Source organism: Myxocyprinus asiaticus, chromosome 36 (genome assembly GCF_019703515.2).
Source record: "Myxocyprinus asiaticus isolate MX2 ecotype Aquarium Trade chromosome 36, UBuf_Myxa_2, whole genome shotgun sequence".
Lineage (NCBI taxonomy): Eukaryota > Metazoa > Chordata > Actinopteri > Cypriniformes > Catostomidae > Myxocyprinus > Myxocyprinus asiaticus.
Window position 1 is genome coordinate 39,714,223 of NC_059379.1, and position 22,484 is coordinate 39,736,706.

At 36.9% G+C, this 22,484-nt stretch overlaps 1 protein-coding gene across 2 annotated transcripts in view; it reads right to left on the reverse strand.

Annotated features, from left to right (window-relative positions):
- The window catches only part of med24 (mediator complex subunit 24), a 71,242-nt gene that overhangs the window by 36,902 nt on the left and 11,856 nt on the right, over positions 1-22,484 (reverse strand). For both annotated transcript variants that reach the window (XM_051674467.1, XM_051674468.1), the window contains 11 exons: positions 19,890-20,003; positions 19,553-19,606; positions 19,364-19,446; positions 18,835-18,921; positions 18,597-18,708; positions 15,702-15,844; positions 15,272-15,309; positions 14,545-14,627; positions 13,742-13,920; positions 11,830-11,929; positions 7,740-7,915 (listed from right to left, as the gene is read on the reverse strand). In XM_051674467.1, the coding sequence (XP_051530427.1) occupies positions 7,740-7,915; positions 11,830-11,929; positions 13,742-13,920; positions 14,545-14,627; positions 15,272-15,309; positions 15,702-15,844; positions 18,597-18,708; positions 18,835-18,921; positions 19,364-19,446; positions 19,553-19,606; positions 19,890-20,003 (1,169 nt within the window). The remainder of the gene's footprint in view (positions 1-7,739; positions 7,916-11,829; positions 11,930-13,741; positions 13,921-14,544; positions 14,628-15,271; positions 15,310-15,701; positions 15,845-18,596; positions 18,709-18,834; positions 18,922-19,363; positions 19,447-19,552; positions 19,607-19,889; positions 20,004-22,484) is intronic.

Genomic DNA, 22,484 nt, shown 5'->3' on the forward strand with positions numbered 1-22,484 from the left:
TCATGAGAGTTGAGCTGTCTGCTCCCCATTTGGTTTTGGATAAAACCTTTAAAACATTCATAGCTATAAAACATTTCTTTTTTAGTGATTTAATGTGAGGAATAAAAGACAGTTGTCAAAAGTGATACCAAGAAACTTGTTCTCTTTAACAACTTTAATGGGGACTCCATCCATAAACAGCTCTGGCTCATTGTGTAGTGAACGAAGCTGACAGAATTGCATACAGATGGTTTTTGCTTGTGAGAACTTGAAACCATTCTGTGTTGACCAGGAGTGCATTTTGTTTATCTTCAATTGGATATTTCACTCGATAGTATTCATGTACTTGCTCTTGTAGCAAATGCAGATATCATCTACATATAAACTACAGAAGACATCAGAGCCAATGACTTTTGCAATGCTATTTATTTTAATACTGAAGAGGGTTACTGATAGGATACTTCCTTGAGGTACTCCAAGTCCTTGTTTATGTAGGTTCGACAAGGTGTTTGCTATTTTAACTCTAAAAAGTCTGTTCGATAAAAAACTTTCAATGAAGATTGGCAGTCGACCTCTAAAATTTATTTGGTACAAATCCTTTAAAATTCCATGTTTCCATGTCATGTCATAGGCTTTCTGCAAATCAGAGAATACAGCTACAATGTGTTCTTTTCTGGACAGAAGGTGTCACAAATATAGCTTTCAAGACAAATAAGGTGATCTGTAGTGCTTCCACCTTTCCTGAAACCACATTGAGCATTACTTATGTGGTGTTTAGATTCCAGTATCCAGACCACGCGATCAATGACCATCCTCTCTATTGTTTTGCATAAACAACTGGTTAAAGCTATAGGGTGGTAGTTTATGGGGTCGTTATGGTCTTTCTCTGGCTTTGGAATAGGTATTATTTCTGCATCATGCCAGGCAGATGCGATTGTTCCCGATATCCAGATGGAGTTAAAAATTCTAAGGAGCATTTTCAGGGAAAGGTGGGGTAGATTCTTTAAAAATTGATAGTGGATTTGATCCGGTCCAACAGCTGTGTCGTGGGATTTTTTTTAATGGCTCGCTGTAGTTCTTCCATAGAAAAAGGTTGGTTGTATGGCTCTGTGTTACTGGAGCTGAAGTTAACCTTTTCTTATTCTTGTTGAGCAAGAAAAGTTTGAAAAGCAGGAAGGCAGTTCTCAATAGATGAATTTTTTTTGAAAGTTTTTGCTAGAATGTTTGCAATTTCTTGTTTTGAAGTCAAGAGTGTGCCGTGCTGTTTGATGTGTTGTATTTTAGGACCGTTGTTTTTTCCCTTCATTTTCCATATCAGGTTCCATATTTTGTATGATGGAGTACTTGTTGTCATGTTGGAAATGAATCTTCTCCAGCTTTCCTTTTTTACTTCATTTATAATTCGTCTTGCTCGTGCTCTACTCATCTTGAGTTTGATAAGATTTTCAGTTGATGGATGTCTGAAGAACAGTCTTTCAGTTTTTTTCCTCTTTTATAGCTTCCTTACATGTATCATCAAACCATGGAAGTCGTCTATGTTTTATGTTTCAAGATGTTCTTGGGACTGTATCATTAGCTATAGATACGAGCGTTTCAGTGAAATTCTGCATAGCATCTGGGCTGTCTTCTGGAAACCGTGTCAGTTTCTCATGACAGAGGGTTTGAAATTGATACCAATTTGCTTTTTTAATTTGCCATTTTGTACATTTGTTTCTTCCTCTCTGCCTTTGATGGTTATAATGATTGGGAAATGATCACTTCCACAAAGGTCATGCCAAACTTTCCATGAGAGGTCTAAAAATAATTCAGGCTGACAAATTGTTTGGTCGACTGCAGAGTACGTTCCATGTCCTGGATGTAAATACTAGGTATTCAATCCATTATTTAAAAGACATAAGGTGTTGTTATCTATAAAATCTTCAATCTTCTTTCCTTTAGTGTTACAGTGATTACTGCCCCACAAAGTGTTGACTATTAAAATCTCCCATGAGAATAAAAGGAGATGGGAGCTGAGCGATAAGGTGATCTAGGTCCATGTGTGTCAAGTAAAAATTTGGAGGAATGTAGATAGAGATGACTGTAATGGTTTTCTGCAAAGTCAAGCGTACTGCTGTTGCCCGTAGGTTGCTATTAATATTCATATGACTATGGATCACATCTTTTCTTATTAAAATGGTTGTACCACCGGAAGCCCGCTTATCACTGGGACCGAAAGTGTTAAAACATTTTTAAAAAAGAGAGTACCGTCTGGTGGTAATTGTGTTTCTTGAAGACATATGGCTAGAGGGTTAATAATTGCAGTTAGAAGCTGCAGCTCTGTAAAATTTGCCCTGATACCACGACAGTTCCATTGGATGATATAATTTTCCATCACCTATTAGGGAGAATAGGGACAGTTTTCTTGGTTCAGCCTTTAGGGGATGGACTTCTACTATTGTATTCATTCTCTTTCATTTCCACATCTTTTGTTTGTTTTGTCTTTGAGGCTTCATCTTGGGATACTTTTGATTATGAAGAACTTGCCTTACCGTTGTTTTATTTGCCTTTTGGTTTCCTGTTATTGAGCTCTGACTGGAATGAATGTCATTTAGAAGAGTTTCGCTCTGGGTTCCTGTGTTCTTCATCTTTGGGGGAATATTACTATGGTTAATGGTTTGGGGTTTGTCTTTATGCATCCAGGTGATAAATGTCTGGCAGTCTATTTTTCTCACAGCTTTTTTTGCAATGGAGGCGAAGGTTTTATTCAGCGTAAAAACAGGGACGACATCTATCATTTTCTTTGCTTCGAGGTAACTGATTCTCTTAGTACACCTGATCTTCTGTATTTCCTTTTCTTTGATCCACATGGGACACTGTTTTGATGTAGCTGAATGGTCACCTGAGCAATTACTGAGCAAAATTACATTTTGATGGTTTTTCACAGCTCCCTTTGTAGTGGCCTACCTCCCCACAGTTACAACAGGTATGTTTGTTGTTGCAGCCATTAGATCCATGGCCGTATTTTTGACAGTTGAAACACCGCAGAGGGTTGGGTACAAATAAGTCCACTGGAACACTTAAGTATCCAATTCGAAGTTTATCTGGGATTAGCGGTTCATTAAAGGTGAGGATGTACGTACCAGTTTTAATCGTTTGCTCTTCTGTCATGATTATTATTCTTGTGACGTTCATCACTCATTGGGTCTTGAGCTCATGCGTCATTTTTTCTTCATCCACATCATCCAACTCTCTAGTTCGGATTACTCCTTTACTGTAGTTCAAAGTTGGATGAGGAGATGTCTTTATTTGAACTCCAGCTAACATGCTGGCATGTAGTAGATTTTCAGCGTTGGCCTTTTTACTGCATTCCACAAGAATCTGTCCAGATCGTAGTTTTTTCACTTCATTTACATCAGAATTCCTGCAATACCTTTTTTGTATAGCGAAAGGGGAAAGCTTGATGATTGGAGAATCTGGAGCAGCAGCTTCAATGATGATGAATTTTGGCCAGTCATCATTACTCGGCACAAGAGCACATCTATTTTCTGAGGTATTGTCGGTATCCAGGTCCAGGAAACGTTTTTTTGAGGTGTGTTTTGTAGCCATGTTTTGGGTTTTTAGTTCGTCATCTCTGCTCCCCACCCACCTTGGAGCCCAAAAGTAAGGGATGCACAGCGCCACGGATCTCCAGCAGATTATGCATCAGGGATACAGGGATGATATACTCAAGCAAAATGAGCAACAAGTTGCTCAATTTACTTGATTGACCCTTAGCCAACGCCTACTGGGAATCTGAGAAATATTTGATGTTCAGCTATCACAGAGTATACCCAGGGCATGTCTTGACCAGCCGATTGATTGGATCAAGCCATTCCAACCTTCCGCCAAGGTGAAGTAGGAGCCAAAGTACCATGTTGAAATAGTGGAAGCTGCAGCAAACCACATTTCTCAGGGACCAGGATCTCTTCCTCCACCGACACGGGTCGCAACTCACGGCAAATGAGTCGTCCTTTTCCTTATTTCTTATAACAGAAATGGGATAATAAGGATCTATTTTGCTCCAGGTCTTTACAAGAGTGATGGAAAAAACTTTTTGCTGTAACCCTAGCAGGGGGGGCTTGAGGGTTGTTCTCTCTTGCCCAAGGAGACGACCCTAGCACTACGGAGGGAAGGAGCGTGTCACTGTTCCTTTCCCGGGCTACCATCATAAAGATGGGTCCCGAGCCGTACCCGGCTACTAAAAATGAGAATTCTTTCTACCAAAGCACTAATTGTAAATGAAATTATTACAGATCATAATTTGGATGCGCTCTGATTGACTGAAACCTGGCTTAAACCGGATGAATATATTAGTTTAAATGAATCTACTCCCCCGGGTTATTGTTATAAACATGAGCCTCATCTGAAGGGTCGAGGAGGGGGTGTTGCTACAATTTACAGAGAAGTTTTTGATGTTACTCAGAGGACAGGATACAAGTTTAAGTCTTTTGAACTAATAATGCTTAATATGACCGTCAGATATAAATAAAAAATCTCTGTCATCTTTTGCCCTTGCTACAGTATATAGATCACCTGGGCATTACTCTGGTTTCCTTGGTGAATTTGCAAATTTTCTATCAGATCTAGTAGTTACTGTAGATAGAGCTTTAATTGTTGGTGACTTCAATATTCACAAAGATAATGAAAATGACACATTGGGATTAGCATTTATTGATATTCTCAACTCTCTTGGAGTCAATTGCCAAAATCATTCACTAGCTTTAATTCTGTCATATGGAGTTGCTGTTGATACTAGACAAATTCTACCGCAGAGCGATGACATCTCAGATCATTCCCTTGTCTCTTGTTTGTTGCAATCAGCTAATGTCACTCAATCTACACCATGCTATCGTTCAGGTAGAACTATTCTTTCGACCATTAAAGATAGCTTTACTAATAATCTTCCAGAATTGTCTCACATACTCAGTAAGCCAAAAAGTCTAGAAGAACTTGATGAAATAACAGAAAATATAAATACAGTCTTCACTAGCACTCTTGATAGTGTCACCCCCATTCGATTAAAGAAAATTCAAGAAAAAAGCCTCGCACCATGGTACAGTAATCACACTCATGCTCTCAAGAGAGCAGCTCGGAAAATGGAGTACAAGTGGAAGAATACAAAATTAGAGGTATATCGTGATGCATGGAAGGATAGTGTCTGTAGCTACAGACAGGTACTAAAAGCTGAAAATAAAATTGAAATAATCAGAAATAAAAATGGAAATATGCAATCAACTGCCACAGTACCTCAGAAAACAGTGTCTCATAATTTTGCTCACAAGCCACTTCAATCCTTCGCGAGGTCATGAAGACCTAAAAAAACTTATCAAAAAAATCAAGCCACAACATATTAGATCCAATACCAACTAAGCACTTAAAAGAGGTATTCCCAGAACCTCTTCTTAATATAACTCCTTGCTATCTTTAGGACATGTCCCAAAAAACTTTAAAATGGCAGTTATCAAACCGCTTAAGAAGCCATAGCTTGATCCTAGAGAACTGGCTAATTACAGAACGATTTCAAATCTACCTTTTATGTCAAAAATACTAGAAAAGGTAATGTCCTCCAAACTATGTTCATTTCTACAGAGAAATTGAATATATGAACAATTTGAGTCAGGATTTAGGCCCCATCACAGTACAGAGACTGCACTTATCAGAGTTACAAATGACTTGCTCCTATCGCGGCTACATTTCTCTTCTAGTGCTTTTAGATCTTAGTGCTGCCTTCGACATGACAGATCACGACATTCTCTTGAATAGGCTGAAGAATTATGTTGGCATTAGTAGACTTGCATTAGCATGGTTTAGGTCCTATTTATCAGACCGCTACCACTTTGTATGTGTAAATGAATAATTGTCAAATCAAACAAAAGTTAAGTATGGAGTGCCACAGGGATCAGTTTTAGGACCTCTGCTTTTCTCCTTATACCTGCTTCCTCTGGGAGATATTATCAGGAATCATGGAATAAGTTTCCACCGTTATGCCAACAATACACAACTTTATATATCTTCTAAACCCAACAAAAATTCCCAATTCCCAATTAGCAGAGTGTTTCAATGAAATCAAAGATTGGATGGCCATACATTTCTTTCTTCTCAATTCCGACAAAACAGAGGTACAAATGATTGGACCAAAAACCTCTAAAAATAAGCCCCTAAAATATAATTTGACTCTCGATGGATGTACTGTTACGTCGTCTTCTTCAGCAAAGAACTTTGGTGTTATATTTGATACCAATCTGTCCTTTGAAAATCAAATTTCCAATGTTTGTAGAACAGCATTCTTCCACCTGAGAAATATTGCTAAGTTACAACACATGCTCTCTGTTGCTGATGCCGAAAAATTAATTAATGCGTTCATGACCTCAAGACTTGATTATTGCAATTCAATACTAGGAGGATGTCCAGCAAGTTCAATATATAAACTTCAATAGGTTCAAAATGCAGCTGCCAGAGTGCTGACTAGAACTAAGAAATATGATTATATTAGCCCAATTTTATCATCGTTACATTGGCTACCTGTTAAATTTCATATTAATTTTAAAATTCTGTTAACTACATACAAAGCTTTGAATGGTCTAGCTCCACAGTACTTAAGTGACCTTCTGACACACTATATTCCATCACATTCATTACGATCACAAAATTCTGTCTTGTTAATAATTCCAAGAATATAAAAATCCACAAAAGGAGGTAGATCCTTTTCGGCTCCTAAACTATGGAATAGTCTCCCTAACACTGTTCAAAATGCAGACACACACACTCAGTTTAACTCTAGACTAAAGTCTCATCTATTTAGCCGGGCATACACCTAATTTATCCAATTTACCAGAAACATCCAGCATGATCTATAACTCTGCATAAAATTGAATGGCATTTACGCTAATATTCTATTTGTTTCCATGTCTCATATCCCGAGGTTACCAGAGCCTGCCAGATCCAGCTCCGTTCCTGCTTGGTGTCGGACTCCAGTGCTACGTGTCGCCAAGAGATGACGACAAACTACAGCCGGTGCTAGCCAGACATCACATCAGTTTTTTGACTTCAGAGGATGAACTGATGCCAACTCCAACCGTAAGACATCAGATACTTCATATGCAACTGCCTGAACCTTGAACTTAGGATGGACCCAACCGAACCTCACTGATATGGTCTGCAGGTTGAACTGCGATGCACCTAATCATTTATCTCTACCTGCATCACCTTGGTCTACTGAATGAAATTCTGCAATGCTGGGAATCCCGTATTTGCTAACATGTATTATGTGTTAATCATATTTATTGTATACATACTGTACATACAAACATACTGCATACACATACTGTACATCTACAATTGGTCTTCATTTGAATAATCCCGATATTGCTTCTGTAAACCTCTCTAAAGCACAAGATGGATCTTTTACTCTAAGCCAGTAATTTAAGTAGTAGTATGCAACATTCCATGATTTGTTTTTTCTTAACACTTAAATATTTTATAATGCTGTTAAACATTTAAAGCAAATGTTTTCTTTTCTTCTATTGCTTTTAATTTGTTTCTTTGTACTTATTACTGACTGTTCACTTGTCTGAACTATTTACTTGAGGACTTGAAACAATGTGGATATTATAACTGAAATATACCCAAATTAATCAGAATCAAATTGAATTGATTTCCCTCCAAATCCATGACACAGTGTGTATGCAGTGTATCTGAATGTGTGTGTTATAGTACAGTGTGTGTAGAGTTGTGGTCCGTACCGCTCGTGATAGAACTGTAAGGTGTTTTCTCCTGACATTGGAGTCATGAGCTGGCGAATCATAGTCTGAGGTTTCTCTCTCTCATCCAATCCCAGCATCCGAACATGAGCCACCAGCCAAGCCACTGCACAGATGGCCATACTGCACACCTTCCCTTTGATGTTATCTGTGATCTTCTGTACTCAAGCACACAGAACATTTATTACATTCTTTGGTGAAATACATTCAGCACTGTATTTTCACAGGCATGAAGTTGCTGTATTTAAGTAATAAAATAAAATGTTTCATGTCATTCTATCCCTGTGAAATATTACGTTTTTAAAGCCATAAAGGATATTACACAGCCCTATTTTATTATATGATCCCAAGTTAAATTTGAGTAAATTACTAAAAGTTAGTGTATTAAGCACACATGCACCTTTAAAAATATGGCAATTTATCATCATTTACATTTACAAAGCTGGTTTGACCAATCAGCATCCAGGACTACAAGCAGTTGCAGCAGTAATGTGAATGAACAGAGAGAGCAGAAATTATATTGGGAAGAGATCTAACTTGGCAGTGGAGCGCTGTTAAGAAATCAGTATAGTAGTGGTGTACAAATATAAAGCCCTTCAATTTTATGAAATACAATTTTATTGGTGACTTCATGTTTTTATTTCTGTGATATCAACCTTTGTAGCTCCGCAAACAGTGACATCCCATCGGTCAAATATCCTGTTTTATGTTTCAGTATATTAAAAATCAAATATGTTCTGATTGGCTATGATTGTGTGTAGATGCATTTTTGCTTTCAGTGTGGACAAAGGATGCAACTAACAATTATTTAGATAACTGACTAAACGAATGAATATTAGAATGATTAATCAATTATTCGGGCAATTATTGTAACGATTAATTAACAGGTCTTAACCAATAATCAAGCGTGTGCCTTGAGTTAAAAAGATTGTATTAAACACTTAAACACATCTTTTAAAAATACCTTTAAATGATCTTCACTGAATTATATGTAAAAATAAATAAATAAATAAGTTTAATTCAGTAAAACAAAGACTGCAAAAAATCCTATTCTTCAAGACCTCGTTTACACCTTGTATTAAGATGCATTTCAGGTGATCTGATCACATGTGGTCAGTGCTAAATACAGGTCTAAACACGGTCTAAAACGTTTTGTGACTGGATCACAGAAACCACATACGAAGGTAGTCAAAAATGCATTTGAGGTGTAATCGCTCATCCGTCCTGAATGAGTCATGGTCAGCACTGAAGCCCTACCCCTCACCTGTCAATCAACTAAACAAGTTTAAACTTTATGCCGCTAAAAGGAAACCATCCGATCAGAAAAAACTCTTCAGTGTGCCTGATATCAACATGCAAGTGACACAGAAGCAATACATGTACATCACTAAAATATCAGAAAACTGCTGAAAATATCCTGCTTGTGCTTAAATTACTTTCTAAGTGTATCTGGGAGAAACCATGTGCCTGTATTTTTGTGGTTTCTTATCATGCAGTAACACACTAACAGAGTGATTGATGAACAGTATGTCATCATGAAATCAGAGAGAGTATTTACACTTGGTCACTTCATGCGTTTTTGCTGATCGGACTGCTGTCTGATCATGAAAAGACCAAGACGGATTTGAGATGGATATAAATCCTCCAGAGGTGGTTTGAGATGCATTCCTTTTTTAACTCGGGCACATGTAAACGCATCTGGCCATTCAAGACACAAATGTAAACTTTACTCCGCCCAAACAGCACTGTCAGCATAGGGGAAATGCTAAATAAAACAGCTGCTACAGAGTATTTGCATAGCGCCACGTGACGTAATAAATAATAACAAATTAAAAAAACAGATGCATACTGTCGGAAAGACAGAACTTGAAACATTCTTAATTTATTTGATGCAGATCGCTGATGAAACTGAAACTAAAGCCATTTACTAAACTAAACAAAAAGCCAAAGTCTTTTTAGTAAGTCGGGTCACTTGGAAATCCATCTTTGGAACGCTCCCAGGCAGCTATTTTTCTACGTAAACAAGCGGCATACACGTACAGCTCCTATCTACTTGAATGGGGAAAGACCGAAATCTCCAAAACGGTTGGTCAAGATTACAATCAAAGAACATATTATAAATCAGCAATAAAATCTGACTACACATGTATCATATATTATGCTTCTTTCCCTCAGATCACGCTAAAAAACGCAATTGTCCCGGCTTGTGTAGCTAATGCACATGCGCGTTCTATACTTGATTGACAGGCGATGTCTGCATCTAAATGGTGATTGGCTCTTTTACCTGTAAGGCGGGACTTCCTTTCTACATCCGTTGACCATTGGGCGTTCCAATTTCTCCCATTCATGTTAATAGAAGTGACCTGTCTCTGCTAAATACTCTCCGTTTTATTTATTATTTATTGAAGAACATTTTTATTTCAATTTTGAGGAGACACATTGATGTGGCCAAGTGCAAAATGGAATGTGCTTATTCAATCCGATAACAATCCGATCAGTAGAAACACATGAAGTGACTACTGTAAATACCCCCAGAGACCCTCCCCTCAAAAATCTGAACATTAGCAGTCACAGGAGACGCATTTAAATGTATTTATTGCAGGTGTAAAGCAGGGGCGTTTCTGGGGCTGAAAGAGATAAGAGGCTTAGCACCTAGAGAACCCACCCCTGTAATTAATGTAAACTTAACTGTGTATGTGTGTATATATATATATATATATATATATATATATATATATATATATATATATATATATATATATATACACACACACACACACACACACACACACACACACACACACACACACACACACACATACATATACAGGGTTGGGGAGTAACAGAATACATGTAATGGGAATATGTATTTAAAACACAAAATATAAGTAACTGTATTCTACTACAGTTATAATTTAAATCATTGTTAATTAGAATACAGTTACATTCAAAAAGTATTTTGATTACTGAAGAGATTACTTTGCATTTTATTGTCATTTGTTTCATTTAATATTTAGTCCTTTCAGATGGAAAACATTTATACATATAAATGATGTGATCCAAAGTGCATTTGAACAGCGGTGAAACACTTTCTTATGATGTGTTACATTCATACGAGCAGACAGAGAAGCAAGTTTGAAGTAAGTTTGGAGCAGAAGAAATAGAAATAAACCTTGTGTAAATTGTCAGCTTTACGCTAAGATAAAATGCTATTTCTAGCCATTTTACATGCACATGTTACCAGGCACGATCATATTTTCTTATCAAGAAAATTCACGTTAGATCATAATTTCTTTTTTTCTAGTAAGACCTTTGATATTAGGGCAAAAATCTTATTCTTGATAATAAATTTTGTATTGTTTTCCTGTAAAAACATCTAAAAATCCTTAAAACAAGATCAATTTGATTAATCTTGTTTTAGAAACAACACTGCATAAGATATTTAGGTTTTTCAGAGAATGTATTTTTAACATGTGTATTTTATCTTACTATACTGGCAGAGTTTTTATAGTCAAAACAAGTGAAAAAATCTACCAGTACTGAAGAAGTAATCCAAAGTATTTAGAATACATTACTGACCTTGAGTAATCTAACAGAAATACATTACAAATGACATTTTACAGCATGTATTCTGTAATCTGTAGTGGAATACATTTCAAAAGTAACCCTCCCAACCCTGTGAATATATATATATATAATTTGTCCAAGAAGTCTGGCAGTTTAATAATAACTGTCTGCATAAATCTCTACTTCTCATTTACTGGTCTGTCTTTTCATACGCCAAGATGCAAGTTTGATGACACTGATTCTGTATTTTACTTATTTTGTATGTTTGAATTATTCCACATCACTTTATGCATCTGGATCACGATCTGCATCTTCTTCCTCTCTGGCTGTGTGCTCCTCTGGTTAAAACGTCTCATCATTTAGAGTTAAAAATGATTTAATGTTGTCATGTGTCCTTTGAGATCAATCGACTACTCAACTATGAAAATATTGTCGATAATGTTTCGGCCCTTGTGTCAATAGAGAAATGACTTGTCTGAGAAACATGGTTAGGACATGGCCTCACCTGAACGGCCTCCACTGATAAGACTCCATTCTCCCAGGCGTTCAGAACCTCCAATATGGCCGCTGGAGTGCTGAGACAGATTTCATGCCATTTCATCTGACTGCAGAGACACATGAGGTGTAAGAGTGATCACAGACAACAGGAATTTACAGGCTCTTTTCAAAGAAGAATTCCCTCCCCACTCCACAAGGAACATTTACTGAAACTAACCTGCAAAAACACTCATTCATCATGACATCACAACAATAGGTCAAGACAGAGTCATGAAAAAAAAAACAATGCACATTCGAATGCTAAAACTGTGCATTTTATTTTTGGATGTGTGCCAAACACTGACAACTCCACATTCTTCACTATCGTATTCTTGCACTAAAAAAGGCGACAAGGAGCGCAACACATGCAGTTTCACATTAGACACTGAATAAACAACAAAACGTGGCGAAACAATCAAAGACGTTTGTCAAGCGTGTGTTTAAACAGAAAAACAGATGGTAAACTGGATAGTTGCAAAAGTGTATGGTGTGAACAGCCCCCTAGATGGAGTTCTCTGGTTGTTGCATCTTGCTCTCTTATTAGCGTTTCTCAGATTAAGCAAAGGATAAGCTCAATTTTTGAATTGTGTGTCTCGAGATCGTGTTCTGTTCCATTCTGTTGCGCTCCGCCTGTTTCAACTGCCTATGAGCTCAGAGTCTGAGCCGCTTCACCACAGTTCAGACGAATATCACTGCTATCTGGGAATATTATCACCGTACATACAACTTTAATAAATGAAAAGCGCTGTTGTATAACCGTTACTATTAAACTAGTGTCTGGGGTAGTACCACTTAACACCATGTTAACATTGAACTGTCTATTGAAGCAGTTTTCCCACTTGTTTTACTTTTTACTAAATGTTTGAGAATAAGAACCAACTAAAACTTTGTATTCATTTTTTTTTTTGTTATTATTATATGCGCATTAGTTTAAAATGGAATATTTTTTGCAATAATTTAACACGGTACTGCATGGTATATATATATATATATATATATATATATATATATATATATATATATATATATATATATATATATATATATATATATGTATGTATGTATCCATTGTGCCCTCTTTTGGACAAATGGAACAATGTCAATTTAAAAATCTACTTTAAAATTTGAATTTAGTTTCTCAGCCCAGTTTACAGCCCTAAAAGAGACCTTGAATATCATTATAAGTGGACTTCAGTGGATGAAGTAAAATCCTACAAGAGAGACAAAGCTCATTTCTCAAAACTGAACACTTTGATCATTTACAACATTTTTTCAGATAGACTTTTACTGTACTTTAGATTAAATGAATAATTTTGAATGAATTTGGGAACAATGGCTGTTCTATTTCAATGATGAAAAAAGTACCATTTGAGATATACTGATGAAAATATTTAGCATTTTATTTATTTATTTTTTTGCTGCATCACAGTACTGGGAAATGAAAATGATTCAGAGGAATCATAAATATCCACACCCACCTTATCAAGAAACACAAAAACTCATCCACATTTCTATATTAATAACATTTGTATCTACTGAGACTTCTACACCACAATGTATCACTCAAAATGACTCATTTTTCAGTGTTTTGACAAAATTTTATATGTATCTCAGTATTTATTCAATTGCTCTGAAATTACTTGTTTTGTTTTTAATTTTTATCAGAGGAATCATTATTTCAACAGCCACTGTTGCCAAATAGATTCAAAAGGTTAAAAATAGCCTCGCTGATGTTCAAGGCATGTTTAACACTAAATGAACACAAGGAAGAATGATACCCAATCATTTTGATTCAGATGCACTGATAAAGCAATAGTATTAAACAGCAATATTAACTAGTTTTCCGAACACATTTTAACACGACAAACATCTTCACTCACACAAGCTTCATCTCAGAAGAGGAGTTGAGCAGGGCCACCAGACTCTCCACCTTCCCAGACTCGGGTCTGAAGCACGGGTGGTCTGGATTCAGAGTCTTCCCATCCTCTGGCATGCACGTCTGCAACCACGTCTCAAAAAAGGGCGTCTCGCCCGACGGGCTGGGGTCTGACAGGATCACCTGGACACACACGGAGGAGGATTACAGGGTTAAAAATGCTTTGTTTTTCTAGAAATATCCTGGCCGGGACAGTTTCCATACAATAAAAGTGAATAAAAAGCTGCTGTCATTATCAATCTCCAAAATGACAATAAAAGCTCCATAAAAGTACCACTTGAGTAGTGTATATGACTCGTGCACTATAGTCCAAGTGTTCTGACACCATACAATCCGTCTCTCTCGTGAATACAGTGAATGAGTGAATAATGACTGTCAGTCCTCACACAGAGCTCACACATGGCTTCACAATTGAAATATAGCGCACGAGTCATGTGGACGATCTTTATGTTGCTTGTTTTTGGTGCAGCTTGACTTTCACTATATGGACAAGAAGTCTTAGAGGTTTGGAACAACATGATGGGTGAACTATCCTTTAATGTCTGCTATCGCTACATGTCTAGATATAGTATATGTTTACATGTAGGAGAACGCCTTCAGAAACATGAAGTGCTATCTGACGGGAAGATATGATTATAATTTATGAAAGGAAGAATGTTACATAACAGTGAATTATCTGATTGTAACACCCATATACCCTTGGAGTCAACACTTTGTGTGTGTGTGTGTGTGTGTGTGTGGACTGACCTCTGACCCATAAGTCTGTACGACATGACACAGCATGAGGAAGGAAATGTCAAACAGCAGCGCTCGCACTGACGCAGACTTCGCTAGAAACAACAATCACAAACGTCATGTTATTACACACTTGATACTGTTTTGCTCTCAGATTTGGAGGATAACGACTAAATATCTTAAGATGCACAGCGTTTTCCATGCAGGTGAGAACGATCTGTCTGATCACAATCAACATTAAACTGCTGCAGCCAACAGAGTTGATGTTTAATGTACCGTTATGAGCAGCTGTGTTTTGGACCAATCAAGAGCTCATATGGGGCGGTGAACTCTACTTAAAGGAATATTCCAGGTTCAATACAAGTTAAGCTCAATCATCAGCATTTGTGGCATAATGCTGATTACCACAAAAATTGATGTCACAAATGCTGTCGATTGAGCTTAACTTGTATTGAACCCGGAACATTCTTTTAAATGCATCTCTGGATGACAGAACATATCCAAGGTGTTTTTACATCGAATTGTGAAAGAAAATGGATGGAATGATCAACATTGATTAAAATAAATCAATGGATTATTTAAGATATGCACCACACAACTTTCAATTAGATAGACATTTCATTTGGATCAGATGAGGTCATTTTTTTCAGGTTGAAGCGTTTACATGATGGCTTTTCATTCTGATTGAACTACCAGTCAGATTATTAGGCCGCACGTGAATGTATCTCGTATGACTTACATCCTTCTCCACTGATGTGTTTGGGAAACTCATTCAACCTGTAAGAGAGCAGCAGATATATAAATGTCAATCTCCATTACACTCCCTTTATTTCTGTAAATATATCAATGGTACACTACATTGTGTGCAGTATGACCAAAAGCTTTTATCACGGTATTTCACGATAACTGTATCTATCACAATACAGTTATTTGACTGGAATTTCAATAATAAAACAAACAAAAACAGCTTATCTATTAAAGAACCGTGCGATAATACAGATTTTTGGATATCCACTGTAGAGGACAGATCCAAATCTTAATGAGCGGTTGAGATATTTTTGTTGTCATGACGCCCGGTCCTAACGTGCAGTAAGACTGATAGTCTTCTTCAGTTCATTTATCAGCTGCATTGCATCATTTCACCCAGTCTCTGTGTTATACTGTCTTACTTGATGAATTTGCGAGCGAAAGACTTGAGTTTTCCTGTTGCTGCGGCAGCGGCGAGCAGCAAATCAAGACTCTTCCCTGAGAGCATGTGACCCAAAACTCCCAGCAGCCCCTCCGGAGACTTGGAGTGATCTGCATCTACTGTCTGTACACAGAGAGAGAAGAAAAGTCTGTTAGTAAAGTATTCATTCAGAACAAACATTAACGGTGTCACATTGTGGAGCAGGTGAAGAATCACTCGAAAACAGAAGTTGATGACATTCACCGTCAGACTTCATTCATTTGTTCGGCGAGTGAAATCGTCCAGTTACAGGTGATTCATGAGATAAATATATTACTTATATTGTGTGCGTCCAGCACCACCTAGTCTAAAGCAGTGTTTCCTGTAAGACGGATATGACTTCATCATCTTCACATGTGCGTGTACATCATTTTAACCATACTGTCCAAAAATAACATTCATTTCTTTCTGTTTACAAGTTTAGAAATTAGCAAACGTAAATGGGTGTGCAACATTTGCCTGGCTGATGAGGACAGTTAGGGGGTGAATCTCAGAAACACACCATTGAATCATATTTCATAAAATTGCTCAAGAACCAAAAGGCACATTTTCCCACCAATTCTCATTACTGTAAGGAAAAATGAAAGGCAGTACAAGTACTACTATGATGTAGAAATACTTTACAGATTAAATAACAGACCTATATCATCAACCTTTAACAGACTAAAGTGGACTGACAGACGGAGCAGGACCCCCTGCTAAATATATGATTTTATATTAAAAATGAGTGTGGCATTTCAAGCCTGGCCAGTAATAACCGGCTTATAGCAACAAATTCATCATTTACATACTTTATTTTGATGCTTACATTGGTATGAAATAAACACTTTTTTGAGCAGTGGTGGGTCATTTTTCTTTTGACAAGAGGTGACGTTGCTTAGAAATATTAGACGAGTGCTTGAAGACGTATTTTATAGGTTGTTTGCTCATCTGCAATACGTCTATAAGGTTTCCTTTGGATGTCAATTAGATGTCTGTTTGTAAATCTGCTCTTTTTAAGATGTTTAGCAGATGTTAAAATGCGATGCTTTCCAGACGAAACGCTCTTAAACAGAGATGTACATGTGCTATCTGGGTTGATTATATTTTGAAGAAAAGAAAACCCGTTGATGATTCTCTGTTTGCGGAGATGTTCAGTGGCACTTTGTCGCTCACGAGTGCTTCTCACAGAACATGCGCGTGTGAAGAGTTTTCACGCTCTTTTCTGTGTCTGTGGTCTGCAAACACTTTTGTTTTATATTTCAATTCAATTTCTTTAAGCAAAATATAATTTCTATCTTTTTTAAGTTGGGGTGAAATATGAGGCAAACATGTTCTTGATGGGCTTGTTGAGACTGACTGAAGTAGGGGTGGGCGATATGACCATAGTCTTATATCATGAAATGAGTAATTTTATATCACGATAACGATATATATCATGGTATAGTCATTATTTTTTTATTTTTTTTAAATCATATATATATATATATATATATATATATATATATACACACACACACACACACACGTGTGTGTGTGTGTGTGTGTGTATGTATATATATTAAATAACCATATTGTACTGCCTATTTTTGAATAATCCAGTCAGTGAATTCCAAATACTTCCACTTATATAATTGTCTAAACTCACTCAACTATGTTTTAAATCATTTTAAATCATTCTTAAATAATAATAATAATATTTAAATAATTCTTACCATAATGCTAAATTTCAGATTATGCCACATTTCAGTCTGATATGTTGACCAATATTATTGTAAACTTTCCTCAAGAAACTCAAGATCTTCCCAAAGCAATGCAACAAAGAAAATGATGCAGAAGTAAAATAAATAAATAAATACATAATCAGAAAATTTCCAAAATTATGTAAAGCAGAAAACAAATTTTAAATACACAAAAACAAAAAATATGTATGACCAAAATAATGCAAAACTCATCTTTTGGGCTTTCATAATATTCTTTCGCATGCTTAATTTTGAGGTAAAACAAATTGCTTTTATTTCGAGTGATTATCGTTGTGCGACACAGTTTGCATATTATATTTTTCTGCTCTGTGTTGAGTTTTGTGAACTTACACCACAGATGTAGCACCTTTTTTAATAATTGGCTCCTCTTTACTTTCCTTACTTGTTTGGGGGTCGCCCTGTTCTGTGATGATGTTTTTCTCAGGTTGTTTTCCTGGGTAAAAAATTATTAAGTAGCACATTATCCCGCTCTGCGTTCTCCAGTAAATATCAAGAATCTTGCTGTACTCGTGTGCAATTGCGTGCTCCAGAGATACTCGCGACACTCAAGAAACACAGCAGCACGTCTGGTGAGAAGCATATTAAGCCCTTGTGAAAGTCACTGAATTTAATTGGGAGGCCGCCGAATATTTTTGAAACCCTGTCCATGTTCCCTAAATTCTCTCTGTCTCATGTGAAGCCCTATCCACTGATTGATAAGCCCATGCTGTGCACATGGATTTTCACATAACACAATATAAATGATACAGCAAAATCTCTATCGTTTGACACTTGTATACACCGATCAGCCACAGCATTAAAGCCACCTGCCTAATATTGTGTAACACGAGAATGTCAACAGAGAATGGCCAGACTGGTCTGAACTGACAAAGTCTACGGTAACTCAGATAACCGCTCTGTACAATTGTGGTGAGAAGAATATAATCTCAGAATGCTATTCTGAGATGGGGGTTGGCGCTGTTTTAGCGGCACGAGGAGGACCTATACAATATTAGGCAGGTGGTTTTAATGTTGTGGCTGATCGGTGTATATCGTCATATCGGCCAGCCCTAGACTGAAGGATGAATCGATATGATGTTCAAGCAGCAGAGGACCTTCAGGATATTGGTGACGGTGGGTTCTGCTCTCAGGATGAGGCCGGGGTTCGGCTGGATGTTGGCGTTCTCTGCTGTCTTCAGTCTGGGAGCGTGTTCTCTGTCCTCTGCCCTAAACTCATGCAGGAGAGAGAGGGATAAAAATATACAGAACAAGACAACAATGAATTAAAGGAGTCGGTGCCTGTCTTTTCTTTCATCCGTATGTTTCCATGTTTTAATGATGTCGTGGCCGTACCGTTTTGCGGTGAGATTGGCTGTGTTTGCCTCAGACAGCAGCCCCAGTTTATTACACTCCAGCAGTAACAGACTCAAGCAGTCACAGCTACACACACACAGACACACACAGTTAAACAAAATACTGAACAGCCTTAAAATGAACAGAAACACTTTTATAAAGTCAAATCAATTAACAAAGTCTCTTTTGGGCATGGAAATACCATGGTATTCTTCTAATAAATACTAGGGTACATGAATATGGTAATTATATGATAATCATTTTTCATTTGCTGATGCTGATAAGAAAACTAGAGAGCAGGCCAAGCGGGTACATTTATCAGCCGATGGTAATCATCTTAAAGTAGATTTATCAGTCTCTCCATTATATCAGACTTTCACTGTTCAGTAGCATGTTATTATCATCTGATACCATCTTTTCATCATGGTACCACCACAGGCCCAACACAGGAACTACAGTTATATGAATCTCTGTGATTATTATTTCATTATTCATCTTCCTGTGGTTGGTGATGTTGATGTTGACTTACTTGCATCTCTGGTCAGCTTTATCCAGCAGTGGAGTGAGCTTCAGAAGATACTCAAACGCCACATTCACATCCTCCATGAAATCCTGTCAAACACACACACAGATGGGTCAGACAGAGTAATTACTGCGTGTGTGTATGTTGATGGCAGACATGCATCAGACGGCTACAGGTACAGGTGAGTCGGTTTACCTGTGTGGTCTCCGCCTGTGGGTACTTCTTCAGTCTCAACAACACCTGAGGAATCTGAGAGAGATGAAACCAACAATGATCAATGATTCTAATAGGAATTAATTCATAGGAATTCTGCTATTAAAAGAAATAGTTCACGCTATTTCTTTCAATGAACTCAAAAGCAGAAGTTTAGCAGAATGTTCACACTGCTCTTTTACATAAAAATTAAAGTGAATAGTGAATAAAGACTGGAAAGCTCCACAGCAGATGGGAGAAATAACGAACTTCACCTGTCACATAACCAATAATAACAACACACACAAAGTTGAAGTGAGTCACCCTGACAGAAGCACACCTTGAGGAAAGTGAAGGCCGTCCATTTGAGCTCCTCGGTCCCCTCGGGAGACTCGATGAGTCCGGTGAAACACGCCTTCCAGATCTCCAGCACAAACAGCGGAGCGGGGATACGCTACAGAGAGAGATCACAAACACACATCACAACACACACTAGGGTTGCGCGGTTTAAGTATTGCGATACCAAAAAAATTAAAACAGTATAATATCATCTTGTTGCTAATTTTGGAACCATATTACAGTGTGCTGTCATTAGCAAAGTGACAAATTTGAGATGAAATTAATGACAATTTGAAAATAAAAATAAAAACCTCTGGATGTGGCAAAGTGTGATCATTAAACAGCAGAGGGATGTAATTTAATTAAAAATTATACAGTCACATGCGCTGCACGCTACAGAATGAACAAGAGGTGCCACTCTGCTCTCTGTCATCTGCTTCACACACACACACTCACACAAATGCAAAACACACTGCTGATGCTTAATTTTCATGCTGTTTTAAACAGCTGTTAACACTTTAATGAACTCCTCAGTGCAGCTCGGAGATTTCAGCTCAAGAGTTGCGACGGGAATATCCCAGCATTAATGGGAAGCTTGATATAACAAACAAAAACAGGAAGAACTCAAATGTCTGTCAAAATAAAAGTCCCGCTTACATGAAAACTCTTCAAATGGATGAGTGAAATTGAAGACAGAAAAATAAACTACTGTATAAAAATTGTATTCAAAAAGTAGCAATAATACTCATAATAACAATGATGTAATATTAAATGGTTGTATTATTATTATTACTATTCTCTGTAAGCAATATCCCAAACGCAAGCAGCCTTGCGCCACAGGTAATCAGATTTTGTTTTCATTAATACTGTGAAGCTCTGTTTAGCAGCATTTTATTTGATCAAAAATAAAATGGAAAATTTTTGTAAAAAATAATTTATATTTTTATTTGATTAAACACCATTTGTTCACAACATTTAATTAAAACATTTAACATGGAATCCAGAAGAATTAAAACAGAAAACACATAATTTGTATCTGTAAGACTTTATGCCTTTCTGAGTAATTTCCTAAAAAATCTGAGGCTTTTTATTTGTTGATTATAATAGCAATTTTGTATCGATACTGAGGTACCAGGGCTGGTATTGTACCGAAGCCAAAATTTTGGTATCGGAGCGACCCTAACACACACACATACGTCACTAGAGGTAGACCGATATATCGGTTTTACAGATTAATCATTTGCTTTTTGGAACTATCGGTTATCTGAAAAAATATATGCAGATATTTGTTGCAGATATTTTATTTTCATTTTTCCCAAATTTTTTTTTTTATTCCTCATCAATAAACTAGGGATGCTCATTTTGAATTTTCTTCCTGACCGATAGCCGACACTTGTTAACCGACCATTATCCGTTAACTGACAAGATTAGAATGTTAAATTAGAATGGACGAGTGTCTGTGACCCATTGCAAAATACCAACAAATGTTGTTGTTTTTCATAAGAAGGGGTTTATTTTTACATGCGCAAACAGCAGCATAAACAACAACAGAACATGAGGATTCACACATCGGCACATCACACACCTGCAGCGCTGCTGTTAATGTAAAAGTAAAACAGATGGAATAAAATAGATAGGCCTACAAGAAAAATATTTCACTTAATTAACAGATTAACAAAACGAAAACACATTTAATCCTCCGGCGCCGAGTGCGCTGTGTAGAACCGGCATAATAGCCTAGACCGTATAGGAAAATATTTTATAACTTAGTCGCATTTTTCAGACCTCAAAATAAAATAAATGCTTGTGGACGCTTGTTTCGCAAGTGTTACTGCATTGTGCTTGTACTACTACTATATTCCAATACTGCATTGCATATCTTACAAATAATCCCGTCATCCTTTCAGTCGAAATGGTCCCACGCAGTACTTCTTTTTGCTCGCTTCATTTTGCTCACTCAGCAAAATATGGCTGTAGACACGTGTGGTTGGTTGCACATGTTGACACGCCCCCATGAGTTGATTGATATGTATAGTCTATTTCTTTTACCACGCAGCAAACTGTTTTAAATGGCTTTTTTTAACTGTTTAACTGATAGTATTCATCGGTTAATGGTTTACCAGTTAATTATAATCATCCCTACAATAATCCTCATCTGGTGAAATATATACATACAAAAATCTTCATCCAGTGAATCTATAGGCTATAAAAAAGCTTAATTCGGTAAATACTCACATATAGAGCACTGTAACTGAGCAAAATCTTTGTAATTTCAAAATAAGATTCACGGGTGTATTTCAGGCTTGCTTAAAGTAAGAAGTCCTGCATTATGTACCAAATCTTCATTTCTCTGGGTATTACTGGGATTTTGGTTGCACAATATTCTGCTTTTGGGATTTTATTCAATTTACAGCCTCAATGTCTGTGCCCGTCATAGTAAGGAAAGAATAAGATATTTTTTATTATTAATATTATTATTATTATTATTATTATTATTATTATATAGATCGATTTTAAAAAACTATTGGCCGATTAATCATTATCTGGCTTTTCCACCACTTCAGTTATCCATATTGGCAAAATCCACTATTGGTTG